This window comes from Coptis chinensis, chromosome 9 (assembly GCF_015680905.1).
Source record: "Coptis chinensis isolate HL-2020 chromosome 9, ASM1568090v1, whole genome shotgun sequence".
In the NCBI taxonomy this organism is placed as follows: domain Eukaryota; kingdom Viridiplantae; phylum Streptophyta; class Magnoliopsida; order Ranunculales; family Ranunculaceae; genus Coptis; species Coptis chinensis.
In genome coordinates, this window is record NC_141464.1 from 84,176,951 (window position 1) to 84,203,087 (window position 26,137).

Below are 26,137 nucleotides of genomic sequence, written 5' to 3' on the forward strand. Positions count from 1 at the left end.
AGAGATAGGGCAATATTTATAGTTAGCAAAAACTGCAGCGAGAAATCGAGTTAAAAAGGGTGGGGTCTAATATGAAAGATGTTCCAAATGGCGTAGGGCGACCCCTTTCTTAATTATTTATTGTCAACCACTCTCCAAGCGGGAACAAAGTAATTAAAAATACTATTTTCTCCCTATACAATGCATTATCAGGAAGCCTATACACGTTTCTTTGCACAACCTATTGTTCTCCCCTACAGTCTAATATGGACGATGTTCTAAATACCTCACACCAAAAAATAGGATATATATCGCTTGGTTCAATATTTGGCATTGGTATGTCGCATATATCCATATCGTGTACCTCATTTCTCAATATATATATATATCTCCGATACCGTGATATATTGAATGAAATTTTCGTTTTTGGTAACTGCAACTATAAATAATAAGGAGAAGCAAAATGAGAATAAGCAGCATGAAAAAAAAATAGTAAGATGTATATATATATTACCTAATGGGGTTGATGGTTGGTTGGAGATCAAAGTCTGAAAAAACAAACTTTTCAGTAGTTGTTGAAGAGGGCGGGAGATAGGAGAAAGACTTGAAAAATACCAATGTGATCTATACTTATTTGCGCCATACTTGCCTTTTTTATGTTGTGCTTGTAATTAATTAAGTTGACATTTATTATTATTATTATTATTATTTTTTATTATTTTATTATTTAAAAAATATATATATAAGCTCACGAAATGTGAGATATATCTCATTGGGTGGTTTATTTTGACAATAAAGGTATAGACACCAATCATATATGCAAATGATCGATGTATCTCAGGTTGTCTATGTTGGTTTTGTGAAGTTTTGATTCACTTGATATTTGTGTGAATTTACTCACTTTTAAAGATTGAAATGTGAAATGCACATCTATTGTCACATATACAAAAACATACACTAACACAATAGAAGAACTACAAACCTGAAATTCATCGGGTCCTCTATGAGAAACACTCTCTAAATTTAAGTAGACCTATGTGTATTGACTTGTATTCCTTTCTTTTTATATCAATAGTGATTAGTGAACTCAATTTTTTTAAATTATTAATTTTGCTATTAATTTTAGATTTTGAATTTTTTTTATTAGAAAAAAGAGAGTGGTGGGGCAGTAAACAAAGGTATAGGATACACAGTTCTTGTGGGATTGCCCAGCTACGACAAAATTTCAAATACCTTGTAAAGAGAAAGGTTGTATCATTTTTATTTTTATTTTTTTGCATCTTCTCCTTAATTATTTGGTGAGTGTATATTTGAGCATCCACTGCTGGTAGTTGAATGATTGCCGCAGAATATTGAGCAAGTGATTGCGACAAAGTCGATATAGATATCTTGTAAGAATCGGATGGTAGTCCTCCAGAGGCTATTAAATCAGTGAGCTTCACACAACCCAGTGCCTGCCATTGTCAACCATATCTTGTAACATCTGTAGTATGGCAAGTTTCTATATGCTTATGTGTAACAAATGCAAACGAGAATGATTATGCAAGTGTGATAAATTGAACTAGACTAATCAAACGAAATATAGACAAGCTGAAACCATACAATTTAACTTTAATCCACATGAAAAAAACATATCACATCTTAACATCCCTCTTTTGTAATCAAGTTCTATTGAATAAGTTGAACATTCTAAAGCTAAATACATTGCTGAACCGCATGATGGTGTATGTTAGTATGTCAACATCAGTTCACTGGTTGCTCGGAATCTTCTTCATCACGAAATTTCTTGTATTTATCCGAATCCATTAAAGAACTTCCTTGATCTGAAAAATAACTAATCCTCTAAATGAGCTTCAATTCATACATATGTAATGCCAAGTGTTTTTTGGCTGAAATTTAAAGAGTAAGATTCACAAGCAAGACCAGCTTACAAGTCCAATGACTACTATTCATTTGTTATAAATAAAGTAAAATTTGTTAGTTGGGATTTGGGAGCAAGAAATGCACTCAAACTGTACAAATAAAATGAGCAGAATGTTCAGCAAAACAATGAAGAACAAAAAGTGTCACTAATTGATATTTTAGCCGGTTGAACTAAACATGTTCGTTATTCATGGCACAATCAAATGAAAAAAATATTGTGCTGAATCCTAGATAATCTCGCATTAGATGACCTACCAAAGATAGCATAATATATTCTATTTAATAAAAAAAAATCACATTAGTCCAAACAACTGTGCCAAAAGTTTCAGCTTTAAAATGTCCGTGTTTCTTATACTTTAAACTATAATCACATACAAAAACACAAATTAGAAAGCACATGAAACCAAAAAATAAAAACTCCCAATCTAAAAACACCAGTTCTTTTGAAGAACATAACAAATATTTAACATATTAAGTTCAATACCAAGTGTTATACAACCATGGTTTTACTTTCATTGTTATGAAAACAAAATCAGATTAAAGGTGATAAAAATGGACAAAGAGTTGGATAAACGCTAGAGGTTATCGATGATCATACTCATCATTTGTTTTATGATGCCCTCAACATCGTTGCCATTGGAATCAAAACTCTCTTTCTCACTATTTCTTACTCTATTTGAGCATGCAATATGTCCTTTGCTAATAGAAAAGTTGGTAGAATGTCCTTGTTTGCTTTTAATGAAGGTGATGTTGGAAAAATGACACCCAAGCCAGCAAGTTACAAAATTGAAATACGGACTCACACTACCAAGCTTGCTTCATATTACAACCATAAAATCAAACCCTTCTATAAGCCAACATATTACTCAACACCCAAAGAAGTTTGTTGAAATACAACTAGATGTAGCTTTCTCTAAGATGCTGATTAAAATGGTTAATAAAATGGAAACAGTTTTGAAAGTTTAACAAAAAATGGATCGAAGATGTCAAAACTCATTCTCCAACCATATGCTATAATACCCTTTAGTATCAGATTTGCACATGGACCTGGCCACCACTAAGTCCTTTAGTCAAATATATGTACTTGATTTTCCCTTCATGTTTATAATATCACAATAAGTAAATGAGAAACACCATGTGTAGCACTTACATATGTACTAAAGCCCATACAGTATACATATAAAACAAATGGACATTAGAGAAAATCAGTAGCGGAAAATCAAAAGCAACGTGGTAGCACAGCTCGTAAATCTGAATCCTGAATATAACTATGAATATATGAGAAACACTAACCTTTCTCAAATGTCAAGCGGTTGTTAACCCATCCAACACCCATGGCATTAGGAAGCCAATTATCATTATCTATCTGCAAAAAGTATATCCAAAAATGATAAGATATTATGATTGCATACTTCCATTTCCGAACAAGGATACAAGAGCTCTAAGCAACCCTCCCTAAAAAAGAAATGAACATAGGAAAAACCTATGGTAGGAAACAATTTTCTAACAAGTACTCTCACTATAGAACAACCACCCCATGAGATAGATATGAACACGTAACACTAGTATGACACGGACACTACATTTGTCAATAAATCTGATAGGGACCACATAAAGGATGCATTATATGATGCATGAAGGATTTTATGACAGCTTTTTAGGACACTGATGACATATGTTGGTTAAATGGGTCTCCTCTCCTAAATTATTTTTAATTTAAAAGATGTCATAGGTGTAAGGCCTTAATAAGCTCACAAAATTAAGAGTGTTGGCTATAAACCGTACAAGACGGTACAAGAAATTAATTATAAGTTCCTAAAATTAAGAGTGTAGGCTATAAACCCTACAAGACGGTACAAGAAATTAATTATAAATTCCTAACTTATAATGCAAAGATAAAGAAATTTTCTATAATTTTATGTGATTTCAATATAGATATATATATAGAAATAAAATAAAACAAATTTGACGAGAAAGTGTCAGCTGAAAAAGTACGTGTAACACGTGCCATTATAATAGTGGAATGATAATTAAAAGTTAAAAAAGCCAGGTATGGTCATAGTCACTTTTCATGGAGAAGACTTAAAATTATCGCAGACTCGAGATGAACTGAAATTCTAGAGGGGCAAAGTTTTCTATATCTTACTTTATTTCCTGGAGGGTCTACATGTAGTTTCCTGCAATTTAAATTTACCAAGAATTACAACGGATATATTGGAGCAAAAAGCTACATTATATGCAAAGGTGAAATTAGCATATTAAATATTAATGTTACCTAACTCCCTCTTGAAGTGCCTTTCGCTCTTTACGGGTCATTTTTACCTCTTCTTTTAAATCTGTACAACATTCAACAATACCACTCTGGGGGAGAGAAAGATGTTAGCTCACTGATTCAAAGTAATTCCATAAATGACAATAAATCCGATAATAACTAACCTTAATAAAAGAGGCTATCCTCTTTCGAGTACAGTTCACCGTATTCTCCAGTTCTGTGGCCTTAACAAACAAACAAACTCTATCCCGTTGGACATTGACATTGTAATCCTCCCAACTGTAAAAGATGCATCAACAAACTTTCTTACAAAAAACTTGTTAACTTTATCACATTAAAAAGTCTAAATGGTAGCAAATTCGAAAGGGGATGGTGTGCTAATTAAAAAAAATACATTCATATATATCTTACTTGATTTGTTTCAAAGCAAATATTGTTTCTGCATCAGCACCTTCTTCATAACAAAGAGGAGAAGTCTCTAACAAGCGAAAAGTCTTCACACCCTGAAGTTAAGCAAGAAGAACAATATTGAGTGTTTCAATAATGACTAAACAAATTAATAAGGTACATACATTCCTAAGAAAGGTTGTTAGTCGATATTCAAACAAATCATGTACAGAAATAAAAAAATAAATAAAAACTTACAGGTTCGCGAGATTTCCTCCAAAAAGCCAGTCCAACTTGCAAATTAAGATCATTATCACCATGTCTGTTGCACAAGAAAATATTTACTTCAGGGCACTAATAATAATAAAAATGGAAAGGCTACAAGCAGTAATAACTTCAAGCCCCTAGAAGAAGAATGAGAAAAAATCTAGCTAACCTGGCGTCAAAAGCTGTCACAATGTCGGGTCTAAGTTCCAAACTAAGTACTTGACATAGGTAATCTTCAGAAGTAATCTCTGGGGAAAAAAAAACACATAAAGATTAGATTTTTAACCTTTCGTTTACAAAATCATAAAATGTATCCATGTTTACCAGGAAAATCTCCAACTCCAGCCATAGTAAGAAACAAAATATCCACGAATCTTCTGTAAAACGTTATCAAAGAGTGATTTTTTTTTTGACGGTGAGATAGAGAGAAACTTTCTTTTAATACTTTGGCTTTAAACGGTGCGACGTTTCTGGATACTTTTGTTTGGTGACCCTTCTTCTACATAGAAAGAAAATCGTTTCTTGATACTAAGTGATAATTTAACAAAATAATTAAGGTAAATGTACAGTTACAATTTGGAGTCCCTCTCCAGTATTACAACAAAAACATCCAATCTGATCTCTAAGCATGTTAAAGCCAAACCAATTAATCAAACTTGCCAATTGATCTATATTCACAAAGTTCATCAAAACAAGAAAACTTGTATGTCATCTGAAACTAGGCGAACCTTGTTCTAACGTCAAAATTCCGATTAATCCCATGCAGCCTGCAAAGTTCTAGGATGTCTGTGAGAAGGTAAAGGAGCTCAACAACTGCACAAGTATCCTCCTTGTTTCGGAAATTGATTCTTACATAGGCCAAGAGTTCCATTGTGTGTCACCAATTGCAGCTGGAAATACAGGACCATGTGCCCCATCAAATCCAGAATATTGGGGGACAGGACAAGGATGCAGTACGGGACCACATACATCCTTAAACCCAGTTGAACCTTGTTGCCAAGCACAATCAAATCCAGGAATGACAAAAGGGGGTTTTTCTGGAGGAATAGGTGGAATCAGGGAAGGCAAACAGTTCTGAATGGCACCATATGCTTGGTCTACTTCTCCCCAAGAACTCCAACCATCTTTTACCCGTGTTTTTTTGGTCGCAACAGGGTCAAGTGGAGTGGCTGCTGCAGATTCATGGAAAGGGAAACTTCTCTTCCTATTTACCTTGGCCTTTTTCTCTATATGAGAAATTGGTTCAGCACCGAACAGGAGTGCCTTTAACTTGGGTGCTTCAATTTTGCCGTCCATGAAAACTGACAAGTGATGGAGAGAACTGTGGACACACTTGTAAATTGTCTTCACCCCTGCCGTTCCAACTGCCCTTGCAACATTCTGGGAGCGGTCTGTGAAATCCTCAACCTGGGGGAACATTCACATGGTTCAGCAGAAGGTTGTTCAATGCACTCCTACAAGTTGTGATACAAAAGTATGCTCTTTTTTCAAAAGCTCAAAGTCTGAGTAAATTACACTTATGTGGCCAACTTTAAAATCCCATGTTTTAGATATCCAAGATCCTTCGTATGGGCTTGCACAAAGACCTTCAGGCCATAGAGTTTCAACTGACGCCAGCTGCAGTAACAACAACAAACCATAAAAAAATGACTTAGTTAACATTTCATATCTCATTTGGTTCTTCACTCATTTGAACTTTGAACAAGAACGTTAGCTTTAGTTTTTCTGGAAAATTTGTGTTTGTTTGTCATGTGTTTCTTCACCTAAAATTTTCCCTGTTGCTTTCATCCTCACAAATTTGATGAAAGAAGATAGTTTACCTTGGATAGCAGTGTCGCAAAAAGTTCAGCTATTGATTCTTTATTGTCCTTCCCATACTGTAGATTCTCTTGTACAACCTTCCTTACAGTCTCAGGATTAGTTCCATCTGAAAACAACAAGGACAATTACATCTTAAGAATCATATCCACTGATAAGGTTAACTTAATAATTCAAAATGCAGCTACTACGGATAATTGTGGTAATCATATCTGCTGACAAGGTGATTTTAACATTTAATGATTTCATTTAGCCGCACAGGGATGATTGTGGAGAGTATGAGTACCTCAAGGGTAATCATGGCATTAAAAACTATAAGATATTAGAAAAGCTTATCATCAAAAGGGATTAGTGTGTCAGAAGGGAGGCTATTTTTTGGTTTTATAATGAGGAGCAGATATAATAACGAAGCTAGACATTTCTAGCAAGACAATTTCGTCTATTACCACAGGGAAGCTTCTTGTGGCATTAGCTAACTATAAGATACTAGAGAAACTTGCATACTTAGAGAAGCTTCTACTTCAGGGTGGATTCTCGTGGCATCAAAAGGGCACACACACAGTTACAAAAACTAAAAAAAAACGTCCACACCTTTAAGTAGTGCAGAAAATGGCGGCAATATAGGAGGCTCTCGAGTCTGCATGACCATAGAAGTACATTAAGGCTTGAGGAAATAAAAGAAAATACAAGGAACATGTCAGGAGATATGGATCTGAGAGGACAAGTACAACCTATTGTCCCAATTTTTAAGCTGTAAAACAAAAACGCATGTCCTTGACAGTTGCTGGAAACATTTTGTGGAACTTGACTTGTATATATTGGAATTGTCAAGATTATTACTGTTAACACTTAACAATTCTTTCTGTCTTTCATTTATTAAAATACCTCTCAACACCCAATTAGCTAGACAATACCTGCACAGGACTTCATTGCTTGTGGATTGAAAAACCATATTGGAATTGCCTATCGGCCCATTAGCGCATATAAAGGGACATAGGTTGCGGACAGGCTTGCAACGTGCAACAGGACTTTAATACACACATTCAATAACGATATTCAGACTCTAAACCACATATCTTACACTTAAGTTATGCAAACACATTGATAACTATGCTCTATACTTTTGGTGATTCTATCACATATCAAGCTAAGAGAAATAGGAAATAAACAAATAAATAAAATAAGCAGTTATATTGAAAGCAAATTCATCCAACTAAGGCACATATTGCACTCTCTAAGGGCCAATTGCAAGCCTAACAAACAAATACCTACCTGCAAATGAAAAGCAACTAAGAGTATTATAGATAAGGAATTCAGAGTCTGGTCTTTGGAACTATTAATGTTGTAGGCTGTTGCCCAGGCTTTCATCTGCAAAAGAAAAAAATTGAAAATATCACTCTTATTAATCACCAGAACGATCGGTTCACAGATAGAAAGACACATACATCTAGAGGAACGTACGTCTTTCATACTATAAATTATCCATCTTGGCACAGTCTCAGTAAGTCGCCATCTTCGTTGGTGACGAGATCTTAAAAGGATAACAGTCCACATTTTAAATAGGCAAATTTACCACGAAATATCTCAGTTTTCTGTAGCATTTGCTACCACAGTTCTCTTGATTTATGGCTGAGGTCTGACTCGTTCATCAGATGCAATCAACAAATCACATAAACCCCTAATTATCAGACTTTTTCTTTAGCATATTCTCCCAATTATAAATATTCCATTTGAACTATCCCAATTTAAAGCCAAAAAGTAATTTGAAACGCCGATATATCAACATTTAAGTCTGATACGAAGGTCATTCAAATTGATTTGTACGCCTCAAATTATCAATTGACTTTGAATTTTTATAAAATACATGTTACTGAACCTATGAGCAGGTATAGAGAAGAAGAAATCCTCACAACTCACAAAGATTAAAGAAACTTTCATACAAGGAAACTTGGTTAAAACACAGAAAATAAGTAAAGGCTATTACCAATGAACTTAATTTCTGAAACCTTTCATCAATCTCAGATATAATGAAAACCAACTGAGATTTCAAAACGCCGTCTTTGTTCTCAATAGAAATATCACATTCAATTCCTGTTCCACAATCTATAACTTTTAGAATAGGGACCTTAGCGCTTATAATTGGATTTACACCAGATACATGTCCTCTACCTGCAAAGTGAAAAGTTGTGTCAGACAACCAATAAGCAGCATCTTATACCTTGTTTACGCTATAGATCATTTAATTTCCTGTCCATGGTCCCACAACACAAAGTAATCAGAAGTTCTTTTAAATGGATCAATGACCAAATAGATCAAGTTATAATGTCAATTTAAAGAGATAGAAAGTCATTTGATTAAATTTAGACCAATAGCAAAAGTAACACAATGTCTAGCAAGCAGACTCCATCAAAAATTGTTCAACATTAAGAAATTACTTTGGAGACGGTATAACTTTTTCGCAAACTTCCGTAGGGCTTTAATCTTCTCATCACGAGGAAGTTCAACAGACTCATTACTAAAGTTCACAGATAAATCCAGATCACTTTTGACACTGAACATATCCATTAAGAAGGACCCAAATGCCTCCACAACAGGAAATTCATTGCAACTACCTGACAAATAGAGTTTAAACAGTATCAATACTCATTCTTTTCATTACTACGTCTATTGAATGTAGACTTCAAATAATTGAAAATTTGGGAATAAAATCAAAACCAATAAATTGGACATAATGCAATGCATAAAAAGATATGATATACTCTTGTGTATACAAAGACTTAAATTTGCATGGAAAAATTGCACAAGTATAACCAAGAAATTTTACCATAAACCTCCTTTGCCATCAAGTTAAAAACACGAACCAGATCTCCCCTCAGATAATAATCATTTGGCTTTGGACGTCCAGCTTCATAAATACCATGAAATAGATGTTCTAGTTGAGCAAGACATGAAGAATTGAATGTAATCTTCATTGATCCCTTTGATTCATGTTTTTTCGCTTTCTTGCGAATGACTAAAAGAATAACACATTCAAACACCATCTGTCAATAGATGAACATTGAAAAATAACCAAAATATGACAAAAACATCGTCAATTGACAGAACACAATCCCCAACAAAAATCTCTATCATTATGGACTCCTAGAAGTAGATAACTTTTCCTCTCTCTTTTAAGATATGTATTCGGCTATTCACTACCAGTAGATTATCACATTCGATGTTATTTATTTTTATCATCACCATCATATTATTACTGTGAATTATCTCATTCCCTTCTCCACCACCAAGATGTTTTTTTTGCTAAACAACACCAAGCCCTTCTCACATATCACATGCTCCTTTCCCAAAACGAACAGTCACCTCTAATGTAAATCCCCTCCCTGCATTTGTGATATTATGAAAAAGATCAATGTTCTATATCTATAATTTAATCTTTTCTATATCTATAATTTAATCTTTCTGGGGGTGCATGTCCACAAACAAATTCAAATATTTCTTCCGCAGAAGTCAATCACTAACACTCAGAAAATCGCCACCTTTTTATCAATGACTACCACTGTACTACCTCCCCGAGTTCAATTTCTATTTGTGTACGTATTAACATATATAACAGTAAGATTACAAAAAAGAATGGTGTATACACAAATATTACCAGAATTTTTTTTTTGTAAATACAAATATTCAATCTTTCAAATTTTTTTAAGTTTCAATCCAATCCTTGTAGGAAAACCTTGTTAACTTCATAAATACTCATGTTTCAGCACGGCATGTAAATTCCACGATTAAGAAAGACGGAAACATTACACAATGTAAAGGGATGCTTCCACCACTGACCTGTCTCCTTCATTACCATGCTTGGTAACCTGCATATTTAAACAACAACACCTTTTAGTTCAATAATATCTTTTGAGCACAACTATATAAATAAATGTTCCAAATATGTCAATGTAATACCTATATCACTTGATTCTCTAGGCTCTAGCTCAACAACTCCACTAGCAAGTCACTGCAAATAACACACACAGACACATTTTATCTATAAACTAACTCCTACAGTAGTAATGCAAATATCCATTTTTTTTTTTTTCTTTCATTCTTTGTAAGTTATAAACAACAACAAGAACAAAAAGTGGACAACCAAAACACAATCCCATTCTTTTTACCAAAAAAAAAAAACTCTACTTTATCAAAATATATAACCTTGATAGACAAAAAGTGTAGAAATTGTTACAGATAAGTAATAGATAGAGAGCAGTTTTTACATACCTCGTCTCATTCTCATCATTAGTGTTTGTTAGAGGAGACTACTACTTTTTTTCATTTCTTTCTTTTTGATTGAAGTTTTTTATGAAAATAAAGCCCACCAGATTTGGCAGGCCTCAGGCCCATTAATACAAGTGTTTTGTTGTCCTATTTTATGATTTTTTTTTTTTTTTTTTTTTTTTTTTGGCCCCTGATCTATTTTGTTAAGTCTCTCCATTTTAATGTTTTGTTAGTTAGGAAGATTTTTTTTTTATCAAGTCAAATGAACTTTCCTTAAAGAAAAACCATTTGCTATTATTGTTCATGAGCAGTCTTGAGAGAATAGCAGCAGTATATGACCATATTCAGTTTTTGTTCAGAGAATTGCAGCAGTATATAAAATAAAATGATACTAGACTATTGACTCTCAGCAAATTCTTCAGTACAGCAGCAGTATACAAAATCATGCAAAGAGAAGTCTAGATTCATTCATATTCAGAGAACAAAAGTAAAACTTGAAGTAGCAGGTCCATAGATAACAACTGAAACAATAGGATTTGGCTCCTATAGTTTTAAACAAAGTAATTCTTCTGTCGCCATGTAACCTTATTTTGAAGTCTACCAAATCTATTGAAACAGGCACTTGCCTAGAATAAACTCTCTGACAAAACATTAACCCTTCCCTCTCCCAATCATTTCTTTCCAACTGGCTCCAAAGTCATGTCCTGAAGATTTAGGAGCAAGTCATCTGAGTTCAAGTACACACGGTTGGCAGAATTTGCTATGGTGTGGGCTATTTCCCTGGCAGCTTCAATCTTCCTTAGAGTAATAAATGCTGCATTGTTTGCGATAGCTTGACCTATAAGCTGAGCACTCTTGGCCTCTCCCTGGATATCAAAGACAAATAATGAGCCAATTTCTTGAAAATAAGTAAGTCAATAAAGACCACATAGTAAGTCTCATATTGAAAATTTGCTCACCTGTGCTCTGATAACCGCACCCTTCTTGTCTTGCTCTGCTTTCTCCACAACAAACTTGGCTCTTTCTGCTTCTTGTGCAGCAATCTGCTTGGCTTCAATTGCAGCAGTAAATTCCTTTCCGAAAGTTAAATTTGTAATGGACACATCATCCAGTGCTATATTGAAGTTTGCGGCTCTCTCGGTCAGTATTTTTCTTATTTCCCTACTGACAGCCTACACAGAATACAGTAATAGAGTCAATGTGTGCAGCTCAACAACAACAAATTTCCATTTCACTAATTAAAAGCAAGAGGCTTACTTCTCTTTGAGTAATAAGTTGACTGGCATTGTATTGTGCTACCACAGCTTTCAATGTTTCATGGATTATCGAGGGTAAGACTCTCTCGTTGTAATTCTCTCCTAAAGTCCTGTAAATGGTAGGTAACTGATCTGGCTCAGGTCGTGTAAGAACACGAAGCCCAATCTTCACCTGTTCAGGACAAAAATAAACCAGTAACTGTTAGGTCACACACAAGGCACAAAATACCAAATTAGATAAACATACAGGATGATAATTGCATAAGACTACCTTTCTTTTTTATAGTTATTAAAACTTTTATCCTCTAACCTTTACATCCCACCTCCTCCGGTGAAGGAGGGAACTACACCAACCAACAAATGTAAGCCCAACCTCTATAAGACTAGCATAGATAAGATTGTAGACAATCTTACAATACATAAACACTAAACTCTCTTCAGGCAAGGCCTTAGTGAAGTAGAGCAATAAGAACATAAAAAACACAGGAACTCCGCTAATAACGACAATGCATGTCTTCATCACAAATTTACCACTCGTATAAGACAAAGGACTTCATATCTCATCATATACCATTAGTCAGAGTATGTGGAATGCCAGACTTCAAAAAAGATCATCAAATGGAAGTAAAACCATAGATATTTAAAAGAAACCTTTGGAACATCAAAGCTAAGATGTTTGCAAATAAAAGGTGAAACCAGTTTAACTATAAATTGTGGCATTCAAACTCGACTAGGCTCTTTTCCTTTATTGGCTGTGCTAAAAAGAAAAAGAAAATAAAAGAACCTTGAAAATTAAGAAGTTCAAACTAGTGCATTAAACAGATCAAGACAGGTGCTAGTTCAGTTGCTCGTCCACAAAAAATTGTAATAGTTATTGGCACTTGCCACAAGTAATATAGTTCTCAAACTTTTGCAAATAATATAGTTCACAATCTTTTGCATGTCATCATTATCGATCAAAACATGTAGGATAAAACAATATGACAACACTCTGAGGCTAGTGTGCTTATGATCTAAAATACTGCAATGTGAGGAGAAATCACACAACAAACAACTATTTCCTTAGTTTTCTTATTCTACATACTTTGGCCCAATTTTCATGATTGACAATGTACTGTTATTGTTTGTAAACACATTTAACACACACACACACATATGACCAAAAATTGGAACTCCAAAAGAATACTGAAGAAAAACTGAAAAAACAAGCCTATTATGATGAGCACAACAGTTTTCCATAATGTACTCTGCGTTACAAAGGCATCCAAGGAAATAAGGATAATGATTTACCATTTGCAGATCACGACTTCCTGAAGTACTTTCCACAAGGTTGGCCTTTGCACGAACATCATAAATGATAGGCCTATCGAACCATGGAATCATGAAATGTGTTCCCTCAGGATAAACCTGTCAAAGAACATTTGTCAGTACACACAACCATAGTACAAAATATCCCGATATATCGCGATATTTGGAGATATCTATCCATATTTCAGAAAAAGATATATAAATATCACGATATGTTTAGAGATATATACAACTGCAAATATCAGTGATATTTCGATAATATTTGTGATCTTTGTGATATTTGGGGATATTCGGAGATATTTGACGATATTTTGATATATAACAATTTTATTTAATATTTACCATTATATTTCAAATAAATATAAATAATATATCATGATATATCAAGAAATATCCACAATATCCACGATATTTGTTGATATTTTGGATATATCCACGATATTTGCATGTGAAACAATGTCAAATATCCCCAAAAAGGGAGATATATCCAAGATACATATCTAGAAATTGAATATCGATAAATATCCATATCCTGATATTTTGTACTATGCACACAACAATCAACAAGCTGTTCTTGGTATAAATCAAAGAAAATCAGACCAAATGAGAGAGACACATTGTCATTTTTTTACTCATTTCAGAATATGTACTCTTATGTTCTAAATAAAAGAAAGTGTCTTTTCCTCAAATTCCAACTTCATCTACATAACATCCTACAATACAAATAAGACACAAACACATTTCACCTAAATACTACAATAAACATGAAATTTCTAAAAGCCCATTCACTACAACACCATATAACATTTAAAGAACCTATTTTTAATCATACCAAAACAGTAAATATAACAAAAAAGAGGACCTTGTCTTTGACACCAACGAGACGATTGAAGACAATAGCACGACAACCACCTTCAACATTGTAAAGACTGTTTGAAGCAGCGTAAAGACCAATACCACCTATTATTCCAACTTTGACTAACGCAGACAATGCACCAACACTGCCTTTTGGAACGTTCTTGAAATCCATTTTTGATTTTTTGTGATTTGATTTGTTTGGTTAAACCCTAATGAATAAAAATGAGGAGTGATCTGTTTTTTTAGTTTATTTTTAGGGTTTTTCTTGTTGTTCAAGTTGGTTACATTGATGGAGGCCCATATATTAAAAGGCCCATTATGTAGTCTTCATGGAGGCCCATTAGTAGGCAAACTACAAAATGCTAATGTCAAACCAATTGGACACCCAAAGGCCAAAGTTCCCAACCATGTAGGAACCCAAATGGTATGCAATGCAATGTAAGTCACCACATTTTTCATTAAGACAAACCACTTCTATTACCACCACCATCACCATGCTATTAAAACCCAATATCATCGGCTAAAGAAATAAAAATCGATATTCTAATTCGTTTTTGAAAAAAATCAATTAATATATTCAAGTAAAATGTGAAAATTTGGAAAACCATCTATAAGATGTCACATAAGAATAAGACCCTCTTATAACACACACTTTATAAGTATGGTGTGTGATTGTGCATCATGTCAAGATTAAAAAATCGGAAAAAATTAAATAATTAAAACATAAAATAGAGCATATATCAAATTTAAAATTTACAAATATATATATGTAAAGTCTTGTTATATCTTTATATCCCTTTGATTTAAAAATAAATTTAGAAACAAAAATATAAAAATAATCTTCAAATTAGAAAAAAAACTTAAAAAGTGTAAAAATATTTTTTAAAAAAATAGAAAGTTATCCATCATAAAAAAATCGGAAAAAATTGCTAAAAATCAAAAATTTAGAAACTTTTACCAGTCAATGCGAAAGACTTTTACGCTTTTTTAAAAAAATCGGAATTTTTGTGACTGTGGTGCCAACTAGCAAAGTTGGTAAAAGCTGTTAATAATATGGACCTCAAACCTTGCCAGCATCAACCAGTTATTAATCTAGTTTCAAACCTTTTTCCAAAAAACAAAAACAAAAATCATTGATATTTTTTGTTTAAAGTTTCAGCCTTTCAGGTACCAAGTTTTTTCAATAATTCAAGTAGTTATCAATTTGGCATTTTGTTGCATACCACCAAAAGTCCAAAAGTATAAATTGGAAAAGTATATCCAATCTCAAAATTCCTTACTAGATAATCATCATCTCATTTCAACAACAAAATAAGCCAAATTATTAATAATAATAATTAGTAGAAGTGTAGAAATAGTGGTAATAATAAGTGGCTTGTTTCCCTCCACACCATTAAAAAACCCCAGATCAAACATTTGTAAAAAAAGAGCCTTTGTCTGAAAAATGGCATTTGTAATCTCAAATCTTTCTGCATCTCCTTTATTCCAACCCAACAAATCATCATCACTTGTTCAAAAACCAATCTTTTCATTCCCACTTACAAAGCTTGAAACACCACCAAAGGGAGGTTTGCAAGATAAGGGTGGACTACTTTCAAGTGTAGTAGAGAAAAAAGATGTTAATAAACAGGAAAGAAATGATTTTTATGTTAATTTGGGATTAGCTGTAAGGACACTTCGTGAAGATATGCCTTTGTTGTTCTCTAAAGATCTTAATTACAGTATTTACAGGTACCCTTTTTCACTTATTGTTGTAAATATGGTTTATTTGTGATTGAATTTGTTTAGTGGTTATGAATTTTGTGAACTTATGTATAGTTTTGCTTATGATTCAATACTTTCAATGGCTGTGTGTTTAGGCATTTGATGAAATTCGTATTGCTTTTTTAGTACTAATGGTATGTGGAAGTCGAAAAGTTAGAAAGTTATATATGGTTGCATTGGCACTTTTGAGAACTTGCTTATAGACATTATGACCATTTTTGTTTGTGAAATGAAGGGGAAATAACAATTATTACCATTGGATATATCATCATTTTCTAAATGGAAGTAAGACTTCTCAGCCATTGGTTTTCGAGTGCGTTATTATAGTTCATTATACATGAGAATGCTTTCTGTTTTGCCCAACGCCCATCATCACGGCGCTATTGATGGATCAGTTAATTTTGACATTGTATTAGTATATCATTGGGTTTGCTTGTCAAATACAAGGAAAAGGAAAAAAAAAGAAAAAAGAAAATGAAAATGAAAATATCCTTGGATTTGAAAAATTCTTGAATTGATAAAACTGTTAATTGATGAATATGTGTTTGTTAAACCTCTTTGACACCCGTTGTGGAAATAACCTCTCCAGTCTTCCATCATTTTGTGTAAAATGAATATTTGATCTTAACTTTTGACTCTGTAACCACTTCTATATTCCCCAGAGATTATGTAGGTAGTTTTTCTGGAACATGATCATACCCTCTGAAGATGAGAATTTTAATTTGATTTAGAATGCCTAATTTCAGAAATAGTTAGTGCCTTGACTTCTGATATGTGTTGTTTGAAAATTTTGGCAGAGATGATATAACCTTCATTGATCCCTTGAACACATTCACTGGCATGGAAAAGTACAAATTGATATTCTGGGCATTGCGTTTTCATGGGAGAATACTATTTCGAGATATTTCCCTTGAGGTCTTCAGGATTTGGCAGCCGTCAGAGAATGTGATACTTATCAGATGGAATTTGAGAGGTGTTCCAAGGGTTCCTTGGGAAGCAAAGGGACAGTTTCAGGGCACATCAAAGTATAAATTGGATCGCAATGGGAAGATTTATGAACACAAGGTTGATAATCTGGCTTTTAATTTCCCTCAGTCTCTGAGACCAGCAGCTTCTGTGTTGGATTTGGTGACTGCTTGCCCCACAAGTCCAAATCCAACATTCTTCTGGGGCCCAGCAGATTTGAAATCATCATCATGGTTGCTGTTTTATCGAGCAGTGAGGGAAACTTTGGATAGTGAAGCTTATTTGCCAGGAAAAGAAAGGCTCATCGCTTGTTCTTAAATTGCTGGTGGTTTAGGACAAGAGCTCATTCTGTATCCATGCGTGTGTTCTTTTTTCTTTACCTTTTCTGTTTTGTTATGTAGTACAAAATGTGTAACATACATACAAATTTTCACCAAGGGAAAGGGTACTGTACATACCAGGGAGGTATTAGCGTGTCGGACATATCTTTCCAGTTTGTATATGTAAGTATAGCAACTAATTTTCAAATACACATTGACAGTGTATTATAATCTGTTCTCTAAAGTTGTGTCTGGTCTCTGTTTTTCAGTTCCTGAATTGCATCATTGTAATTGCTAGCAGCATACCAAAAGAGTGCGCCGGAATATTTTGTCGTTATTTTTTTGCTCACGTCTCCAGCCACTTTGCACTTTCTCCAATTCCATTCCTTTCACAACAATGAGTGTATTCACGTTATATAAAGTACATTATATATATCTATATTACATTGGGTGATGGTGGGGGAAACCCGAAGGAGAAAGGTATTTGGGATTAAGGTGAAGATGAGGACAGATAAAACCAACCAATGCATATTTTCTGTCTGCATATGTTCTTATGTTAATCATACTTCTATTTGATAAAGTTCTTAATATATCTATATTACATGATGCTGAGGAGAAACAATGCATATTTGTGTTCTTATGTTAGCCATACTTCTATTTGATGAGTTCTCAAAGATGATGCTGAGGAGAAACCATCGGGCAGGAAATCATATGAGGAAACCATCTCAAAGATTAATGAGTCTCTCTCTCTCTTTCTCCAACTTCTATACTTTTTTAAATTTCTCACTAACATTTTGCTGGTAATCATTGCCTACTGTAGTACTTGTGCTAATTCTAGGATGGCAGCTAATCTCTATGAAAGCAATGAAATGTGATTCTGGTGTTGGGCATCAGTAAATGGGTCTTGGTTGAAATGTTCCGCTAGACTATTCACTAGCTTTTATGATGTATGGAACAAATAAAATAAAAGAAGTAGGTTTAATGGTTTGCTTTCGTGATGCATGTTTCAGTTTTAATTTCAACTCAGTTAAAGTTGATTAAGAGATAAATTGGTAGAGCAGATATACATGAAGTCATGTTGCAATGAAATATTGTAAGTGACTTCTGAGTATCTATTGTAATCCAACTGTTGGCTACTAGAATTAAGTTATGACTTGTGGCACAGAAATAAGTCAGAAGTCTACCATTTTTCATACATTTCAATCCTCAGCGCAACATTTACCTACTCTACCATATGATGACCAAAAAACCACCAAATGGAGAATATGAAAATTGTTGTAGATTTTGGTGAGGGAGTTTGGGATTAAGACTTTGTTTTATCTTTAAGACAACATGCATTACCAATGTCAAAACGTAAACATTCTGAATGAACCTTAATTTTTGGTAATGTAGTGCAATGCAGGATACCTATGTGCCCTATGTCTTAACAATTGTTTATTGTTTACGCTGAATATGTATTGACAAGTTGTACTGAACCCAACTTTTTCTTCTTTCAATTTGTGGACCGACTTGCATCAAGGAAGATATATTTTCCAAATGAATGGTCTTGTATTCTGTTATACATACATACTGCAGACTGTTACATCCATTTTTCGTTCCTGTCACTGGACTCGATGGAGCTTTCTAGTTTGAAAAGTCACAAGAAGGAAAGGAAGAATTTGCTCATTAGAGCACCATGAATAACGAATGGAATTCACGTGTACATTGTCTCATCATAGTAGTATCCTGTAAGCTTCACCAGTCCAATCCATTGGTAGGCTTTCCTGTTGAAGGTTGGCTGCTCTCCCAGGTTAACTAGTAGTCACCATACCTTGATCTACCGCAACGTAGACAGTAGCAGGCACAGCTATATCTGACTCTACCACAACGCGGTTCCCTGATACATTCCGCAAGGCGTGGTTAGGAAAAGTTCCAGTTGTGCTTGGGCTTAACGCGTACTGTGCGTGTCTGATGAGATTAGGAAAAAGTAGAACTGGATTGAAATCAACTGTCCATGAGGTCCCATTCCCTTGTGTCAATCCCCGAGCCACAGTTGCTCTAAGTGTCATCCCTTGCACATTGTTCCGATCTATTACTACTTGATTGACAGCAGTAAAGGCCCCTTTCGATTGGTCTAATTGAACAATGTTGATTCCTTTACCGCTCCCAGAGAACATGTTGTCAACAACGTTAACACCATTCATTATCCCCTTTATGGATTTGAAGAGAATAAAAGCATCACCAAGGAAGAAAGAACTAGAGATGTGAAGTTGCACTGGATCCTCTGCCACTATACCCGTGTAGTCCATGTAACAGTTCACAATGCGGGTTTGTGTCAAACCAGGTAACTGAAGGTAAATTCCAGTTCCACCCCAACCAGTGGCTTTGTTATAACAGTGTACCCCAGACAATGTGTTAGCCTGACCAGACACCATAACTCCTATAGCACCAGAAAAGATGACCACATCTGTGACAGCATTATCATTTCCCATTAGATTGATTGCAATGCCAGAGAAATTCTTCTCATTCGGATCACCTCCAGCAGTGATGTGTTGGCCGAGGAAGGAATTATGAATATATGTCTCATGGCCACCTTGTACTAAAATGCCATTTGTTGCGAAATGGGTAATGTAACAGTTATCTATGGAAGTTCTCAGTGAGTTAATAACTGAAATACCCCCACCTCTGTAGTTTGGGTCTAACATGAGGTCTCTGAGGGTGATGTCTTCATATGTATATTGTGGTAATGCTTTATTACCATCTGAAGTTGCCGATAGTTCTATCAGATAACGGTCAGTCGCAAAATCATTAGATGCTCGTAAAGATCCTCCATGAATCTGTTTCAGTTTCAAATAACAAAAAGCATACTGATCAAAATTAAGCGAAAAAAAAAACAGTATTTCTGGTCTTTGTAGGATACATCAGCAATGAATTATAAAAAGAACAAAAAAATGTTTGAAGTCGAAAATATTTTGACATTGTGTACTTACCACGAGATTTCCCCCACCAGAGGCAGGCAGTTGCAAGGGACGACTTATCATGTAAGACCCTCCTTCAAGGTGAACCTCTGCACCTCCAAGATCATTGATCCCCTGCATCAGGATTCTGTTTGATGAAGTTTTAAATGCATCAGAAATGACTCTTAAAAGTGCATCTGTGCTGTCTGTTTTACCAGTTGGATCTGCACCATATGTGGTAGCACGATAAACTCGCGAACTTGGTGGCGCCTGCATTATTCTCACTCATCAGTCACTGATCGATATGAACTGATTGCACTAATTCCAAAGGCATTGTAAATAACTGAACAATCGAACATTGTACAATCATAATGGTGGGCTCAGCATCATCAAATTTTGTCACTCAGTAAGGAAAAAAGAAAGGAATGATTCATGGGGACATGGAAATTCCAGAAAGAAAAGTATGAGAAAATCAAAGATTGAGAAGAACAGGATTCTGAACATAGTAATATTGAACTGAAACCAAGTATTCATCATGCTCAAGTTAGCCTGCTTAACCATGGGTACGTTCAAAAAATATTGATAATCAATACAAACCAAGCGCAAAACAAGATATAGCACACGTATGCGTAAAAACCATGAACAAACAACGAATCCGTATTAATGAAAGCTTACTCAAGATAACAAACCAAGAATATATATCAAGAACATGGCACATAGATGAGCAAGAACAAGAACAAGATTGCAAAAGAATATTGAAAATTAATACAAACCGAGCTCAACAACAACAAATAAGACCAACAAAAACAAGATATATATATATAGCTAGCACACTCACCAGCCATGGAAGCATGTTTGTAGACGTAAAGATTATGAACAAATAACAATATTTTTGAAATGCCTTAACCTTCTTCCATAACAGTTTCAAACAAAGCTCAAGAAAACAAACCAGACTCGATCAATAACAAGAATATCAAGAACAGGATATATAGAAGAACAAGAACAAGATTAGCAAATTTACCAGTGGAGAGCCTGGTGGTGCAACTTCACTTGAGGGCGAAGGAGAAATCAAACTACGTCGAAAAAACGATGTTGTGTCCATGCCCTGATGATTATAACGATGTACAGTAGATAATCTAGCTATGCTCACTTTAGAATTCTCAGCATAAACAATCAAACTAGCTAAACCAATAAACAAGGACAACAACAATAAGACCACAGCTTTTATTGCCATTTCTTTCTTGTTGTTTGAGTGTTTAGGAGGGAAGTAATGTAGTCAGTTAATTAGTTGCATGTTGTATATATAGTGAGAAATGGATTAGAGCAGTTGAGAGAAATATGGGACACAAGTATACTAGATTATAGGGCCATGACAAGAGAAAGGTCTAACTAAGATATCTTAAAAAGTGGTATCATACAAATAACACCATATTGATTTCTGCTCCCATTCTTCCTTAGATAAAACTAAACAATTAATATTTCATTCCTTACAAAAAGAATTTCTAGGCATTAAGTTTGACATATTGTAAAGACAAAGCTACTTTTCTTGTTGAAGAAATATAGAATGTACCTCATCCTAGCTATATCCTATAGTAATATTGTACTCAAGGTGGTGATCAATGATCATCAGTTAAATTGGTAGACAAAGTTTTCACATCTTATAAAGTTGGTTATATTATCTCACTACTTTTTTTCACATCTTAAATAAGAGAAAGCACCTCTATTGTGTTTGCATCTATTTACACAATTTTTTTGGCTGCAAGTGGATGTCATGGAAACTACTTGTATAGTGCATATAATTGCAACTTGTTGCATCAACCGTCACCAAACAGAGCATATGGTGTTAATTGTTTGTTAACTACTTAGGGTGGAGCATCATGGTGCATCAAATTGTTTCCCTTATTTTCGTTTTGTTAATGCAACCACTCTTACTATAGAAAAATAGAAGGCCGGCAACGGCAGGGATCTACAATTTTAACTTTTATTTCTTCTAGATTGTTTTTTTACTGATTTCGTAAACTTGTGAGTCAAAGAAGAATATTGTAACGAAACTTTTTAAAAGTTACAAAATCTTATTTAAAATTAAGTAATCACTTAGACAAAAGAATCTATATCAAATACATGTACGTGCCCACTTTGGCATGTGTTCGTTAAGTTGGAAGTGTTCATATGGCGGTTGCTACTATGACCCATTTATTTGCAATTTCATTGTTCAATTCCTGTATTACTTGTTCTTCACCAATGTCTACTGAAACTGCACCACCTAAAGTCCTAAACGCACCTATTTTGCTAAGTTATTGACTTGTGATAAAAAGGCCCAATATCAGCAAGACTAATTGTCTTTAATTAATAAATAAATGTTTCAACAAGATTAATGTGTCGTGCGTATTTCAGCAAATCATTGATTGGATTATATTGGATGCAGCACATGCGTATTTCAGCAAACCATTGACATGATTATACTCAGGGACGGAGCCGCCAGAATTCCAAAAAAAAAAAAATTATGCATCTTTTATATTTTTTTTTTGTCATAAGGTATAAACAATAAAGATCAACAAAATTATACATTTATTTCAATTCACAAAACTAGAATGCGGTTGACTACTAAGAATTGAATTAATATAGACTGAAAAAGTTAACTACTTAAGAACTTAAAACATTAATTGATACTACTATGTCTATATATATCTACATCATCTAGTCTACAATAATTCAACAAATTGTTAACTTTCTATAATATTATAAGTCTATATAATCTTACGGATAAAACTATAAAAGATTAACATTGAAAGTAAAAAATTATCTTGTTTTGTTTTTGTTTTTTTTTTTAACAAGTAGAAATTTTATTGATAATGATAATGAGTTTTACAAATAATTATGACAAGCATGCAACAAACTGCGTCACAAGTCTTTTATGAATTTGTTTTTTGTTTTTTGTTTTTTTTTGATTGAAGTCTGGAACTAAAAAAGAAAGGAGGGAGGGTTTGTTATGGGTGATTAGAATTATACAAACTGGCCCCGGCTTTAAACCTTTGGCTTTAAAACATCTTGATAATCCATTCCTAACCATCGCATGCTAGGTGTCGCTAGATTAAAACTATCGAAATACAATTTTCTAGACCCAAATTGGTAGCACATAAATATCGAAAACCCATATGGGTTGGGATCAAATAATCCAAAAACAGGGATGTGAAAGTCCAATTTCAATCTTCGAACAAATTTCTGGGTCACAACATCGGAAAAGCCAGATCCATTACTAGAATGCAACGATCCATATTAGGAAATCCCATGTTGGTCAAGTGTGAGATCATGAGGTACGTCTCAACAACTAATACAAATTACAAACAAAGCATTTGCATTCTGAATCCTAACAGGATTTGTCGAGATTGCACATCCAAATCGAGTACCAAGACTGTCAAAAATGTTCCCATCAACATCTCCCATAATGCAACCAGAAAAACCATACATTTTGATTTAGAAAAAAGTGGAGTGTTTAGTCTTGAACAATTTAGGAGACATACATCGTTCCAAGTTGGACTGACTTGGCGTTGTGTGAAATAATGAGAGTGTTTGTAGTAAAAAGTAATTTGAGACATTTTTCTGTTTAATATGGTGAGCTCCAACATCTCGTTCATCATAATTATAGCTCGATGCCACCTGCTATGGACTCGGGGATTCTGAGAAGAATTTGTTACCGTGAGAATCAGTCTAGACATCACAAGTCTTCCAACTTGAGGATGATATCGAATATTATTTGAACCAACTTGTACGTGTTTTTTAAAATATGCAATTTTTATTTTTATTTTTTGTCAGAAGGTCTAAACAATAAAGATTAACAATATTATGCATTTATTTCAATTCACAAAACTAGAGTGCGTTGACTACTAAGAATTGAATATGGACTGATGAAGTTAACTAGTTCTTAATACTATTATGTTTATATACATCTATATAATCTAGTCTACAACCATTCATCAAATTGTTAACTTCTTATAATGTTATAAGTCTATATAATCCTACTATCATATGGAGAAAATTATAAAAGATTAACATTAAAAGTAAAAATTTATTTTGTTTTGTTTTTTTGTTTTTGATTTTAACATGTGAAAATTTTATTGATAATGATAACGAGTTTTATAAATAATTAGGACAAGCGTGCGCCACAAGTCCTTTCTGAATTTGTTTTTTGTTTTTTGTTTTTTTTTTGTTGAGGTCTGACTAAGAATTGAGAGTGAAAGAAATGAGGGAGAGCGGGGGTTATAGGTAATTAGAATTATACAAACTGACCGGTTGGGTTTTAAACCTTTGGTTTTGTTTTCCTCTCATTAATCTATCAAACATTCAAACACACATTTGTCAATCTTTAATGGTTTTAGACTCAAAATAAATGATAATTTATAATTTTGTAAAGGGAAAAAGAAAAGTAAAAAAAAATATTGGTTTATTGGAATGTTTTTTATTTGTTTTTTTTTTCATATTATTATTTTGTTGATTATATTCTCACTATAGTTGTGAAAATTTTGGGGGTACCATAGTAAAAGTTTGCTAAAATAATTAGAGGCTGCGAAATAGTTTGAAGATTTTTATAGGCAATTAGTTATGTGGGTAATGGAGTTTTTCTAATATTAGGGGTGTGAACCCCCTCTATATCCATATATGATTATACTATTCATATGGCTCGGCACAAGGCAAAGTTTTATCGTATATTTTACACTACATGCAAAGAGCTACAAATTTAAGAATTGCAAATTGGCCTGCATTCGCTTGAAATGCAAATTTTGAGACTTGCAAGGAATTATCATGTAAGTAGCTCATTAGCATTTCTCTTATCATGGCAGACATGAGTCAGTGCGTAACATTGCCTTTTCTCACCATATAGCTAACATTTAAGCAGGATAACGATGAGTGTTTGAGATGGATGGTTTCTTCATCTAAGCTTAATGTGACGAGTCTTTTGAATCTTTGAGTCATCAAATATGCTTTGTATGATAAGTGTTTAATATAGATGGTTTTTTTCATCAAGTACGCTTTGTGTGTGATAATGAATATGGTTTCGTAGGGACACCTTAATGGAGTCATTGGTTGGTGAAGGTGTTATGAAAGGAAAAGAATTTATGCTTTAGTTGGTGTTTTTGATTGCTTCAGGCTTCAGTTTGAAGGAAAAAAAATGAAGGCCCCCTCTAATTTCCCTTTGTGTGTGTTCAAAGTCTATTACTTGCCTAATTATCGAAAAAACAACAACAAAAAAAAAAGTCTATTACTTGGTTAGTTATATATGTTTCAAAGATTCTCATGAAATTCTTGTCTGTGGTCCAGGTCACCTGGTGTATTCAACTAAGGTAGCTACGTTACAGGTACAAGAAGGGATAGACTATTCCAGGCTTCCAGCTATGGTATAAACGTTTCTATCGTCCATTAGTGACGTGCATAGTTGCATGCTGTTAATATTTGGTAATCTACTCTTAGAATTTAGATATTGTCTAAAGCCAACCCATCCTATTAAAGTCATCAGTCACATTTAGCATAAGAAAGTATACCAGGATTATGGTGTACAACGAATAATGTGGTTGCCTACCGCATCTATCCAACCACAGTCCACAAAACGCATATCTATCAAAGCATTTGATTATTGTAGAATCATTGGTATAAAAAAAAATAAAGAATGCTAGATTCGTTCTTTAAACCATGATTTCAGTGAGTTGTATATAATTCGTTTCTTGTTTTTCTTTTGAATGATCATTTCCACTTTCAACTTTAACTTGGAAGGTGACTTGGTAAGTCAAGTTAAAGAGTCCGACAATAAAAAGATCAACAAAAAGC

The 26,137-nt window shown here is 33.9% G+C and overlaps 5 protein-coding genes across 9 annotated transcripts; 1 reads left to right on the plus strand and 4 right to left on the minus strand.

Moving 5' to 3' along the window:
- Window positions 1–1,535: 1,535 nt before the first annotated feature.
- On the minus strand, window positions 1,536–5,268 carry LOC147478957 (DNA topoisomerase 6 subunit B-like). Of its 2 annotated transcripts, none has more exons than XM_086584685.1 (9): window positions 5,153–5,268; window positions 4,998–5,076; window positions 4,820–4,886; window positions 4,586–4,677; window positions 4,339–4,453; window positions 4,178–4,263; window positions 4,049–4,079; window positions 3,196–3,268; window positions 1,536–1,802 (listed from the first exon to the last, which is right to left on the minus strand). In XM_086584685.1, exons 1-9 carry the CDS (start codon window positions 5,175–5,177, stop codon window positions 1,723–1,725), a joined length of 648 nt encoding a protein of 215 aa, XP_086440811.1. In that variant the 5' UTR covers window positions 5,178–5,268; the 3' UTR covers window positions 1,536–1,722. The 2 variants fall into 2 exon arrangements, with proteins under 2 accessions (XP_086440811.1, XP_086440812.1); XM_086584686.1 differs by having other exon boundaries at window positions 4,820–4,883; window positions 5,153–5,258.
- On the minus strand, window positions 5,229–10,989 carry LOC147478958 (protein HESO1-like). 4 transcript variants are annotated; one of them, XR_015209269.1, is made up of 12 exons: window positions 10,913–10,982; window positions 10,601–10,652; window positions 10,451–10,509; window positions 9,471–9,659; window positions 9,082–9,258; window positions 8,631–8,815; window positions 7,919–8,014; window positions 7,238–7,283; window positions 6,649–6,755; window positions 6,344–6,445; window positions 5,557–6,235; window positions 5,229–5,327 (listed from the first exon to the last, which is right to left on the minus strand). XR_015209269.1 is itself a non-coding variant. In XM_086584680.1 (11 exons), the coding sequence occupies exons 3-11, from the start codon at window positions 10,497–10,499 to the stop codon at window positions 5,678–5,680; spliced, it is 1,479 nt and encodes a 492-aa protein (XP_086440806.1). In that variant the 5' UTR covers window positions 10,500–10,509; window positions 10,601–10,652; window positions 10,913–10,983; the 3' UTR covers window positions 5,347–5,677. The 4 variants fall into 4 exon arrangements, 3 of the variants coding, with proteins under 3 accessions (XP_086440806.1, XP_086440805.1, XP_086440807.1); XM_086584680.1 differs by lacking the exon at window positions 5,229–5,327 and having other exon boundaries at window positions 5,347–6,235; window positions 10,481–10,509; window positions 10,913–10,983; XM_086584679.1 differs by lacking the exon at window positions 5,229–5,327 and having other exon boundaries at window positions 5,347–6,235; window positions 10,913–10,981.
- Window positions 10,990–11,353: 364 nt separating this feature from the next.
- On the minus strand, window positions 11,354–14,605 carry LOC147478959 (prohibitin-1, mitochondrial-like). The gene is made up of 5 exons (XM_086582524.1): window positions 14,336–14,605; window positions 13,456–13,572; window positions 12,167–12,337; window positions 11,869–12,081; window positions 11,354–11,775 (listed from the first exon to the last, which is right to left on the minus strand). Exons 1-5 carry the CDS (start codon window positions 14,501–14,503, stop codon window positions 11,581–11,583), a joined length of 864 nt encoding a protein of 287 aa, XP_086438650.1. The 5' UTR covers window positions 14,504–14,605; the 3' UTR covers window positions 11,354–11,580.
- Window positions 14,606–15,516: 911 nt separating this feature from the next.
- Window positions 15,517–17,625, plus strand: LOC147478960 (plant/protein (DUF2358)). Its single transcript, XM_086583223.1, has 2 exons — window positions 15,517–16,062; window positions 16,893–17,625. The coding sequence occupies exons 1-2, from the start codon at window positions 15,776–15,778 to the stop codon at window positions 17,377–17,379; spliced, it is 774 nt and encodes a 257-aa protein (XP_086439349.1). The 5' UTR covers window positions 15,517–15,775; the 3' UTR covers window positions 17,380–17,625.
- Window positions 17,626–18,852: 1,227 nt separating this feature from the next.
- QRT3 (Pectin lyase-like superfamily protein) lies at window positions 18,853–21,679 on the minus strand. Its single transcript, XM_086584528.1, has 3 exons — window positions 21,339–21,679; window positions 20,351–20,587; window positions 18,853–20,197 (listed from the first exon to the last, which is right to left on the minus strand). The coding sequence occupies exons 1-3, from the start codon at window positions 21,549–21,551 to the stop codon at window positions 19,172–19,174; spliced, it is 1,476 nt and encodes a 491-aa protein (XP_086440654.1). The 5' UTR covers window positions 21,552–21,679; the 3' UTR covers window positions 18,853–19,171.
- Window positions 21,680–26,137: the final 4,458 nt, after the last annotated feature.

Bases quoted from the DNA above. Each gene is read 5' to 3' on its own strand.
- LOC147478957 (XM_086584685.1), bottom strand. From the start codon at position 5,177: ATGGCTGGAGTTGGAGATTTTCCTG. The intron at 5,077-5,152 runs GTAAACATGGAT...TTTTTTCCCCAG, and splicing joins TGGAGTTGGAGATTTTCCTG to AGATTACTTCTGAAGATTAC. The intron at 4,678-4,819 runs GTAAGTTTTTAT...GCTTAACTTCAG, and splicing joins GGAGGAAATCTCGCGAACCT to GGTGTGAAGACTTTTCGCTT.
- LOC147478958 (XM_086584679.1), bottom strand. From the start codon at position 10,499: ATGGTAATGAAGGAGACAGGTCAGTGGTGGAAGCATCCCTTTACATTG. The intron at 8,015-8,630 runs GTAATAGCCTTT...TTTCTTTTGCAG, and splicing joins TTCAGAAATTAAGTTCATTG to ATGAAAGCCTGGGCAACAGC. The intron at 7,284-7,918 runs GTAGGTATTTGT...ATGGTCATGCAG, and splicing joins TAGTTGCTTTTCATTTGCAG to ACTCGAGAGCCTCCTATATT.
- QRT3 (XM_086584528.1), bottom strand. From the start codon at position 21,551: ATGGCAATAAAAGCTGTGGTCTTATTGTTGTTGTCCTTGTTTATTGGT. The intron at 20,588-21,338 runs GTAAATTTGCTA...AGAATAATGCAG, and splicing joins CACCACCAGGCTCTCCACTG to GCGCCACCAAGTTCGCGAGT. The intron at 20,198-20,350 runs GTAAGTACACAA...AAACTGAAACAG, and splicing joins CTGGTGGGGGAAATCTCGTG to ATTCATGGAGGATCTTTACG.
- LOC147478960 (XM_086583223.1), top strand. From the start codon at position 15,776: ATGGCATTTGTAATCTCAAATCTTTCTGCATCTCCTTTATTCCAACCC. The intron at 16,063-16,892 runs GTACCCTTTTTC...AAATTTTGGCAG, and splicing joins CTTAATTACAGTATTTACAG to AGATGATATAACCTTCATTG.
- LOC147478959 (XM_086582524.1), bottom strand. From the start codon at position 14,503: ATGGATTTCAAGAACGTTCCAAAAGGCAGTGTTGGTGCATTGTCTGCG. The intron at 12,338-13,455 runs GTAAATCATTAT...TGTCCTGAACAG, and splicing joins GAAGTCGTGATCTGCAAATG to GTGAAGATTGGGCTTCGTGT. The intron at 12,082-12,166 runs GTAAGCCTCTTG...TATTCTGTGTAG, and splicing joins AACTTATTACTCAAAGAGAA to GCTGTCAGTAGGGAAATAAG.